Consider the following 11630-nt stretch of genomic DNA (forward strand, 5'->3'; position numbering starts at 1 on the left):
CGTTATGATAAATTTCTTACTGAGTCATCAACTCATTTTAGTTTATTTTTATACTTTTAAACTACTCCATGTCAAAATATTTATGAAGGTAGAGTTGCAGAACGGGACTTAGTTCAAGGAGGTATGATAATGGCCTAATCATGTACAGAGATTTTAATTATGGCACAGATTTTGAAAAATTTTAATAAACAATATATATATTTGCAACCGTGAATTGTGCAACCGTCATGTAATCTCTTTGAAAAAAGTAAATAAAATATGGGATCCTACATGAAAAAATTAATTTTTTAATAGTGGACCTCACTCTTTTTTCAAAGCGATTATAAGGCGATTATGCACTTCAGGATTGTATGTAGAATTACACTTTAATAAATTCTGACACGTACTCTCTCATTTATGATTTTAGTATTTTAATACAAAACGACTTTATTTATTATAAAGAATATTTGTACTTTGCGCTCTTGTAAGAAAATTAAATATTTTTTTAAGTCAGGTTCAGTAATAGCACTCTGACTTCCCTAAGAATTTATAAAAGTGATTTTATTATTAACTTTGAGGAGCGGAGTGTTACAAATGATAAATCATTTTTTGAATCAAAGAGATTTTGAAAATTTTCTCAAAGTATTTTTTAATTTTGTGAAAGTTGTTTTGGTCTTTATTTATTACCAAAACTGAGGTAAGATGTTCTAACATTTGGGATTGTTTTGGTGTAAAAGTATTTGGATTTAAAACATATCTCACAAAGCTTTCTCCCAAAACATATTATTAATAGGCTAAGTCACATTTTCACTCCCCAATAATAATATCTCTAAACAAGTTTTTAAATAGAAAAGTAATTTAATAAGACTTACCACTTTTATAAAATCCTATAAAATTCATAAAAGTTTTCTCAACAATTTCATAAAATTTTAAGAAAATCTTTTCAAAATTTTTAGAATTCTTGAAATTTTCAAAATTTATCATAATTTCATTTCCATACAATGCAGACATCACTCAAATGCAAAATATTTTTTCAATTTCAAAATTTTTATCTAATCATTACCCATTCATTACTCAAATATAAAATTAATACAACTTTTACAAACTTAAAAACAAATCTTAGAAATACAACTTTTACAATTTTTAAAATAAAAATAATATTCAAATATTTTAATTTTATAAACTTTTTATTCAATTCTTCCTCCTCCTTTTTCAAAACTTAATAAAATATATTCACTCAAATTATTTAACTATTATTTACAAAATTTTGAAATATTCCAAATGTCAAACATTCCCTAAACATCCCTTTTCTAGTTCTTTAGAAGAGTATATTTTATTTTGGCAATAAAGAGATTCACAAAAGTAAACACACAAACTGATGCGGGTTAATGCGGTTTATCAGATTGTAAAATTACTTTTATTATAAAGTATATTTAACGGATCATATGAAGCCATGTCAGTTTGTGAGTTTACTTTTATATAATCATTTTGTGTCTGTAGCACTTCTACTTGAGTTTTAATGTTTTAGAGAGAAGATGGTTTCCTACCCAACTAGCTGGTTTTTCTTTTTTGTTTTTGAAACAAGCATATATATCATTAACATAAGGAAAACGAGATACATGAGGTTCCCCAACAAACACCCCATTGTAACAACCATAGTGCAAAAGTGAAAAAAAAAATCGGGTTTTGGGACAAAAAACTTGGTCTCCACCCATACCCTGCAAAGAAGGTGGCGTCTTAAATGATTGCTTCTACAGTTTGCACAACTGTGCGAACGGTGATGGCACTACTAGAGTCGGTGGATATTAAAGGTGCATTGTAGTTGCGGCTCATCAAGTTTGCCTATGACGGCGCGTGGAAACTATGCTCCGATGATTGCGAGATAGAGTGGGTCAAATCTGAAAGATCTTGAGGTGAAGAAACTACTAGTACGACACGTGTAGCCGTCGGACGCATTTTGGCGTGGTGGCGCTTGGAAGTCACACACGAAACAAGCCACGCGTGAGAATCACACACGTCGAGATTTTAGCCAAGGTTCCACTTCATCTTGATAGATCGGAGACTAGAGGGTTGTGTGGTGGGGCACATGCAGATAGTCAGTCATTGGAATGTTGTAGATCTGGCCAAAATCGAGCCAGTGGAAAGGAAGGATTAAAAATAATAACAGAAAAACTTATGAACAGATAGGCACTAGAAAAGAAACGAAGAACTTTTTTAGAGAGAAGCGGTAGTTTATCTTTCTAGAAAGGAAAGCAATCCATCAACTATCTGATTTTTCTTATTCTCACAGTCGATCATTTTTGGAAAAAGTAGACATTTTTCAATCCCAAATTATTATATATTCTCATTTTACACCCTAAACTACTGATATTTCAGTTTATAACCTAAATTATTTATATTTCTTAATTGGTGCCCTTAGTTAAAATCGTATCATTAAGATAGAATGAAAATTTGATCAATACACATAATAATCTTAAGACTTCTACTGCATACAGTCACTTTTGCGTATTTTTTATGCACTTTACTGATATGATTGGCTAAAGTAATTATTTTATATTAAAAAAAAGTGATGCAGCCAATCACATTAATGAAATATACAAAGAGTATGTAAAAGTGATTGCATATATAATTTTTGTAATCTTAATAGTCATATCGTAATCAAGTCGTGCACAAGTTGTAAAATATGATAGTTGAGGGTGAAAATTAAAACGCATAAAAATTTAGAGCGTGGACCAAGCACAAGCGATGGTTTGTAGATGAAAAATGTGATTCGTAGTTCTTTTTTCATATACTATTTTCCGTTTAGAACATGAAAAAATCACTATAACCACCTTATTAAAAAATATATATATATTTAAAATATTTAATAATATAAGAAATATTAAACAAAAAAAAAAGCTAAAGAGAAGTTATGAACATCATTAAAAAATATAAATAATTCAATAAATATTTTTTTTAATAAACGACTAATTTTTATTTTCACCCTTTCTCTTCCTTTAACAACCCATATAAAAGCAATAAAGTTTATAAAAGTCCTTTTATTATATTAAATAAGAGAACATTTTTATTCACATGTACAGTACATAGATGCAAGTCCACTGGTTATCACATTGAGTGGGCCTGCTTGGATAGGCCCAACCCGAACACTATGATCCAAACACTTCCCATTACGTTAGGGTTTCCTCACAACAACTCTTATATGCGGCTATACCTCTTTCTTAATTCAAGGTTGGCTTTGCAGTGACGGAGAGCATAGAGAGAGAGAGAGCAGTGGAGGCGGCGGATTTGCTAATACTTTCCCCACGAAATGGTTTGCAAATCACTCTTCTTCTTCTTCTTCTTCTTCTTCTTCTTCATGTTGCTGTAGTTTGTGGTTTGTGGCCATTCGGAATGGACCAAGCTATCTTTTTTTCTTGTGCTAGTTACAATAAAATCAGGCACTGGCATGTACTTGAAAAACTTTGTTGCGCAAGTAGCACCTGCTGGGTCATCTGCATTGAATCTAAGAAAGATTTGTTACAGCTATATTCAATTGGATTGATTAAAGATAACAGTTCATTTTTTTATAGGTTCTCATGTTTGTTAGATATCTTACATCTTGACCCCCCGTCTCTAATTTTAGTTGATCCGAACTTACTGTTTGCGGAATATGTAAATCCTCAAACCCACAAATGGGCAGTGTTGTGGCTAAAATGTGAACTTTCTACCTGTTTGCGACATTTCAAAAGATTTATTATTAAGTTTGAGCAACTATGACAATAGAGTATGTTATCAAATGGCCCAAACACCATTATTGAAAAGATTGGAACCTGTCTACAGCTAGAAGTTAAGATTTTATCACCTATTTTTCTTTTTTTGATAGGTGAAATTCATCAACTATCTAAATCTCTCGACAACATCACTTAATTTCCACAACTCACTAATTGCAGAACTCAAGTTATTTTTATGGGAACAAATAAAAATTGTTTAATGTTGATTGTGAACGCATTTGATAATAGAATTACTTTTCCTTTACCTGGGGATTTTTCTGTTTTATTATACTTAATCTTTAGAAGTCATTTAACTCATTGGGTCTGGGAGAAAGCATAGACAAAGAATGGAGCATTTGATATATGATTATGTCTTGTAAGTGGGAATCGTTATTTGCCTATATGGCTGTGCGTGTTGCCCAACCATAAATTCAGAAAAAATAGCGTGGCCTTGTAGTGAGACATGTAAGCATATTGGGTGGATTGCCTTGCTGAAATATGCTGCATTTATTTGGTTGTCTAACTTAATCCATTTTTCTCTGTGCGTGTGTGCAACAGGCTAGAGGGTTGAAGAAGCATTTGAAGAGGCTCAATGCCCCTAAGCATTGGATGCTGGACAAACTTGGTGGTGCATTTGTAAGTAAAACTTTGTACCTGGTTTCCCCTGGAATGAGTTTTTTCCCTTTGTCCTATCTCTCATTTGCATATTTTTGGCATTGGTCATTTTTAATCATTTTATTCTTTCTTTTCTAGGCTCCAAAGCCTTCATCTGGACCTCACAAGTCCAGGGAATGCCTGCCTTTGATCCTTATCTTGCGTAACCGTTTGAAATATGCTCTCACATACCGTGAGGTCATTTCCATATTGATGCAACGACATGTTCTGGTTGATGGCAAGGTTAGGACAGATAAGACATATCCTGCAGGTTTCATGGGTATGCGCATCATAACCTTATCTGAACTATTATATTCATTTTTCTATCAATTTAGCACAGTAATTTTTATGTGCTTATTGAAAATTAATTTTTCATGGGGGGAATAGTCACAAGCACAGAAGTTGGTATGATGTAAATGTCTATGTTCATATTCTCTTGCGAGTTGTAGTTATATTTATCAGCAGATGCTATTGCCACTAGGCTAAAGGCATCTACATCATGCAGTTACTAATTGGTAGATGCTGTGTAAGAGAATGTTCAAAATATATTTATATATATAAACTTATATATATAAACACATTTTGCAATAGCATTTATTTGGGTTTTCAGTCTCGTGTGTACTATGTGTTATGCCACTCCTGGGAGACCAAAAGGTATCACGCAAATTTGCCATGATTGACCAATCTGATTGGTGAGTGGCTGAATTTATGTTCAGAAAATGGGGAAAAAGTGGCTTGATTCACAATGTGGTATTGAGGGTTATCATTGTTTCATTTTTTTTTTATAAGTAAGTTATCCTTGTTTCATTCCAACTTTAGTTGTTCAATACCTTTTTGCTTTTAGAATTATCTTCTCTGATGTAATTATTTTTCTTACATGCTGCCTTTCTCCGACAGATGTTGTTTCAATCCCTAAAACCAATGAGAATTTCCGCCTCCTCTATGACACTAAGGGCCGTTTCCGTCTGCACTCCATCAGAGATGATGAGGCAAAGGTTATTTTCTTCAGTCAAATAAATTCTCGAAATTATCTTTTGCCGCTGAGGAAATTAATCTAGATCTATAACAGATATAACAACAAATGGAAGTTGCATGATTCAGTGTGAATAAATATCACTGTTGTATGTAATAGATGAAAGTAATGTGTGAAACATCATCTGCCCAGCTATTTTGCATTCCAATATTGTTGATAACTGTACAGCATTTAACTTGGCATGGGTACAGGATATCAGGAATTTGTGTCAGATATTTTCGGAGATCACATGGTTTTTGTGAAATAATAACCAGTCTTTTGGTTGCTAAAAAATAATCAATCTTTTGGGTACGATCAACATGTTTCTACTTTTTTGTTCAATTTATTTTTGGGGTGAAGATGGGGTTCAAACGTTTTCTGTTAGGTTGATTCTGATCTGAAAGCATCTAATCTGCAGTTTAAGCTCTGCAAAGTCAGGTCTGTGCAGTTTGGGCAAAAAGGCATCCCATATCTGAACACCTACGATGGGCGAACCATCCGCTACCCAGACCCTCTCATCAAGGCCAATGACACCATCAAGCTTGACTTGGAGAGCAACAAGATTGCTGACTTCATTAAGTTTGATGTGGGGAATGTGGTCATGGTGACTGGTGGAAGGAACAGGGGCCGTGTTGGTGTAATAAAGAGCAGAGAAAAGCAGAAGGGAAGCTTCGAGACAATTCACGTCCAGGATGCCACAGGTCATGAATTTGCAACTCGTTTGAGCAATGTGTATACCATTGGCAAGGGGACGAAGCCATGGGTATCCCTTCCCAAGGGTAAGGGAATCAAACTGTCCATCATTGAAGAAGCCAGGAAGAGGCTTGCTGCCCAAGGTGCAACCACAGCTTAAATTCGATATGGTTGAAAGTAAATTGAGAATGTTATTTTCATGTTAGTCCGGACCACTTAGCTTCATTTTTCATGCTCTAATTATGTTCCCCCGTTTATCATGTTTGATACCTATTATCGAGTTTCTAAGATTTCTATCTTGAACATTATTTGACACACTTCTTTATGTTTGTCTGACTTGGTTTTGGTTTTGGTTTTCTATAAAAGCTCTAAATTGGGTTTTCATTTGATTTTGGTAATGTAAAAAGTTAAATTTGATATTTGGGTGATCCAAGTCATGAAGCCTTGCAGGTTTTCCATCTCCCGCAGAAGTAGGGTCTGGCCTTGAGTTAGAAAAAGTAGGAATTGCTCTGACAATCTACATTCTACACCCAAATTCACTTTGTGCCTGGTGTATTTTAGCCTCAGCTCTACTTGCATGCATGTTGATGCAGATCACAATTAGCTGATAATTATATTTTTACTGGAGTGTTAATCCTATCCAATTTTATTTAAATAATTACGATATCTGCACTGTAACAATAAGCTACTTAAACAATGCTGTAATTGTCTATCATGGGTTCCTACTAGGGGTGGCAAATCGTGTTTTTGGGTGGCGTTTGTGTCGTGGCAAGTCATGAATATTCGACTATATAGGTCAATCCAAACAAAACCTATTAAGCGAAACATGTCAAATCTTAACTCAATCCATTTAGATAACATGTTACTCAATCCATTTAGATAACATGTTGCGTCCGGTCATTTATTTTGATCTGTTTAATAATTAATTAGAAATATGTTAGCTCGATATAATTCATTTAAAAACTCGTTTGTTTTATGTAAATAGGATGAACTAAAATACATAATTCATTTTACTTAATTAACATAATTTTACATAAAAGTTAAAATAGATATTTATTAATAACCACAATATCTTAAAAAATATATATCAATATATTTCAAATTTTAACATAAAATAAAATTAATATTAGAAACTATACAATAACAAATATGAATATATGTCTAAAATTATAATCTCAACAATAAAAATAATAAAAATATAAGTATACTGAGAAATATCAATATTATAACTTAACAATAATAAAATTTTAATTTTGAAATAAATTCTAAACAGATCAAAATGTGTTGATTTTGTATTAAGGAGGTTAATCTGTTATTGACTCGTTTATAAATCGTATCTTATTGAATCAATTCATTTTGATCTGAAACCAACAACAACAAATTCAAATCTATTAATTTCATATTATATTATGTTGAGTTTAGAGATCGTGTCATATTATTAAGCTTAGTTTCCACCACATAAATTAAAATTACATAACCTAGTTAGCACACGCGGGGGCAGCTGCACCGTTTACGCTGCCTCCTCCACAGTGTGAAGGATCACCACACAGAAACGAACAAAAGGTCAAAGTAATTGCGACAACATAGCGGAATAGATGTTGTTCGAATTACAAGAAGCAAGGTGTCACTTCATACGTGAGTATACAATCTTAACTCTTACGCACGATTGGGGTGGTGGGTGAATGATTGATGAATTCGATTCGATTGAAAATAATTGAAATTAACTGAAGATATAAATCAGTTTGAATTAAAATGAGTTGATTTAACGAGACGCGAATCAACTCGAATAAAGTTATTTTTAAATTCTATAACCTTTTTGTTGTTAGGAAATTTTTTTTTTAAGTGATGTGTTGATCTCCTATTGGATGGTGTCAACATCTTAGGGTCTATTTGTTAGCCAATACATATGAAAATATATCTTCTAGAGTTGAACCGTAGAGTAGTTTTGATTATCTAAACATAATATTTCATCTCTTAAGTCTTGAAAATATTCACTTAAAATAACCAATAAATAAATAATATAAAACAATAAAAACTAAAATGAACAATGCGTGAACAATGTCAAACTGATATAAACAATACATGAATAATACATTAACAATACATTAACAGTGCACAATTTGAGTACTCTTGAAACAGTAGAACCCACACCTTTTTCAAATCTCAAAAATTAAAAACTACCTCATCTCACTATCAAAACATACATTTTTACAAACTATTTTATTTCATCTTAACTCAAAAAATTTCATTACTATTCAGCCCCGTTTAGATTGAGAAGTGATCTCAACTCATCTCATCTCATCATTACAACTTTTTCAAATTTTTACACAAAATATAATAAACAATTCAATTTTTTCAAATATCAAAATAATAGTAGTATTAAAAAATAATATTATAACAATATTTTATTCAACTTTTAACTTTCATCTCATCTCATCTCAACTATCAATTCAAACGGAGTCTTAAAATATCTCATCTCATCTCATCTTAACTGTCTATCCAAATCGGGCTTATACACCATATCCATTTTTAAGACTTTCTCTTACTATAATATATCAAACTTTTAAACTTTTTTTGTTAATATCTAATTTTATTATATGAAAATATTAATTTTCTTATATATTATTAGTTTGGATATTGATAATATTTCATCATGAAATCATTTATAATTATGAATTATTTATATAATTATTTTTGTATTATATATAAAATTTATATTGATTGGATTAAAAAATAAATATACTTGTTAGCTCAAATCATTTATATTAAACGGGTTAAATATGTTGAAACGGGTTTAAATAAGTTAAATGGGTCATGTTCAGATTAATCCAATAGAAGTTAATTACTAAATGTCTTGTCACTCATAATTTACATAGGCCGTGTTTGAATTTTAGGGTCTAATTGTTTAATTAAATGAGTAGTATTCAAATTGACTCATATAATTTAATACTCATGACTTGACACGACATGAACACAATCTATAAATACAAATTCCCACCCCTAATACTCATGACTTGACAAAACTAGTAATGTCACACTTGCATTTTCACTTCTAACCGATTGATATTTACCGGAGGCAGCTTAACAGCATCCCAATTCCCAAAAAATGTCTTGTAATTTTCGTAGGGTGAATTATAAGGATTGTTCTTTAAAAAGCAGACACTTTTTCCTTCTTTCTTGTGTTGGTCCCATTCAATTATGGCAGTAGAATGGATACCTGGTATAGCATGGGCTGGACCTAAACATCATTATTTCAATAATAAATACTAGTGTCACCATTCTTTTTGTAAATGCTAGCATAAAGTGGTTGAGGCATACTTAAACTTTAGTTTAGGGACAGCCTATATTAATCAGCAGCGTCCTTACATCTTATCCCATTTTCACTTATGTGTCCAAAACATTGTACATTTTTGTCCAAATTAAATGCTGATCTTTGACATTAAACTAAAACTTGAAATTGAAAATGTCCTGTCAAGAGTCTGATAGTACGATGATATATAACTCGATTTTCCAAAAAAATGTTTTGACCTCAAAATCCCCACCCCCTTTATAAACAACAATCTGCTTTAATCAATATCTTCTCGAGTAGGCAAATTCGGATGAGTTTAATTTTATTATGACAGGATAATTTTTAACACACAATTCTATTGCTGTTGACGTGAATTCCCAATTAAGATCACTATCGACAATGGATGAAAAATAGTTTTTATTCAGAATGAAAATTCCAAGGATAAAAAATCATTTTACACTTCCTTTTTTAGTGGGACTGAACTTGTCCTCCCAACATGGCTACTATATTTCTTTTTTTAGTAACGTTTTAACTTATAAATTAATATAATTTAATGTGGTATGTTAAATTATAAAAATTTTATTGTAAAAGTATATCTATCATCTTGTATGAAAATATATCAGATTGCATTTGTTTTAAAAAAGTAAATGATAAAATAAGATAAGATGAGATGAAACATTTTTACTACCTAAATGGGTGTAAAAAATTTTAAGCCATCTATTTTTTAAAATAAAATAAAAAATAAAATGCCTTACATATAGGTATACATAGAAAATGAGTAATTATCATATTTCAAATATTAGTCATATGGAATTTTTCACGTATTTTAAAGAAATATGTGATTTCACATATATATTTGTATGCTCCCAGAATGATATAACTATATAATTATTGCACATTTTTTTTTTAAAAAAAAAAAAAGAAAATTACAAAATAAGTTTATTTTTTTATTTTTTATCTTTTATTTTATAAGCATGTCGTTTGATATTTGTTTGGTAAATATATTTCGGTGCAATTTAAAAATGTCCAGAATGGGTAGTCAATTCAATTCCGTTTGATTGAACATGCGAGTCTAGATGGGGTCCAGGTGGCACAACTGAACACGCGTCGCACCGATATTGAATATAATTATTTTTAATAAAAAGAAGGGTTCCACCGGCGTTGTCGTTTTACTTTGTTTGTGGGCAAAGACGGACCGGGCGGTTGGACAACCAGACAGACGTCCCTACTCAGGCCACGTATCACCGCTATTTCTATTTGCATTCATGCCTTCCCCCACAAGCCCCCCCCCCCCCCCCCCAAAAAAAAAATTATTTTTATCGAAAATCCCAAAAGGACCTGATATTCTCAGTTCTGGCCCTCTTTTATTTAAAAATTTAGATAATGGGGATGGGATATTTTGGCCGTCGCCTTAAGTTGCTTTCCATAACATACCCGAAGGCCGATGGTAGAATGTTGAAAAATATTGAACAATGAAAGGGGCATCTTAGCAATGAATTGTTTGAAAACAGGAGACTCGGACGACTCCTTTTGGCGTGAACTTTGACACGGCTTTTTCTGTCTAAATGCAGTCACTTCTGACATTTTTTTAATCAGTAATTTATGCTAATTATTGCCTTTTCCTGTTAATGTCTCTTTAATTTTTTGTATGTTTTATTTATTTATTTTTTATAGGTTGAATTTTAAATTCGGATTTTTTGTTTGACAGATCGGATCATATGCTATGAGATTATCAGACTCTTAACTTATATTTCACTTATTTCAACAATAATTCTGTCCAACTTCACTGTTTATAATTTTATTTGATTAATTGTTAGATCCCACCAAAGTTCCCAAAGACATAAAGACATTTTATCAATCACATTCATAAAAACATTTAAAAATATATAACTTTTTAAAATCTCTTTGCTTAAAATGTAAATTAATTTTTTTTTATCTCAATAAACTATTTGTAAAGCTTCAATTATATAAATTTTGCATAAATTATTTAAAAAATGTGCATTATATAAAACTATTATATTGTTTTAATAAAATTTATTTCTTTAACTGTTAATTAGGTATAGACAGTTACAAATACTTTTTGCTATTTTGTTTTTTGTTTTTTTTTTTACATAAAAATATAATCCCAAACTAAAAATATAAAACACAGGGTAAGTTAAGGCTTAGAGAATTTGACAAATCACAATGCACCACGACAGGGATTAGGATTTACTCTGTCCCGTACGTCCCCAGTTATTATGACACAAAATACGAT

General features: G+C 31.3%; 1 protein-coding gene across 2 annotated transcripts; it reads left to right on the forward strand.

Annotated features, from left to right (window-relative positions):
• The first annotated feature begins 3139 nt into the window (after positions 1 to 3139).
• On the forward strand, positions 3140 to 6471 carry LOC121264517 (40S ribosomal protein S4-1-like). Of its 2 annotated transcripts, XM_041167733.1 has the most exons (5): positions 3140 to 3289; positions 4287 to 4364; positions 4482 to 4662; positions 5280 to 5377; positions 5813 to 6471. In XM_041167733.1, exons 1-5 carry the CDS (start codon positions 3287 to 3289, stop codon positions 6245 to 6247), a joined length of 795 nt encoding a protein of 264 aa, XP_041023667.1. In that variant the 5' UTR covers positions 3140 to 3286; the 3' UTR covers positions 6248 to 6471. The 2 variants fall into 2 exon arrangements, with proteins under 2 accessions (XP_041023667.1, XP_041023668.1); XM_041167734.1 differs by lacking the exons at positions 3140 to 3289; positions 4287 to 4364; positions 4482 to 4662 and adding an exon at positions 5087 to 5159 and having other exon boundaries at positions 5193 to 5377.
• Positions 6472 to 11630: the final 5159 nt, after the last annotated feature.

The sequence above is a fragment of the Juglans microcarpa x Juglans regia genome, chromosome 5D, assembly GCF_004785595.1.
Source record: "Juglans microcarpa x Juglans regia isolate MS1-56 chromosome 5D, Jm3101_v1.0, whole genome shotgun sequence".
In the NCBI taxonomy this organism is placed as follows: domain Eukaryota; kingdom Viridiplantae; phylum Streptophyta; class Magnoliopsida; order Fagales; family Juglandaceae; genus Juglans; species Juglans microcarpa x Juglans regia.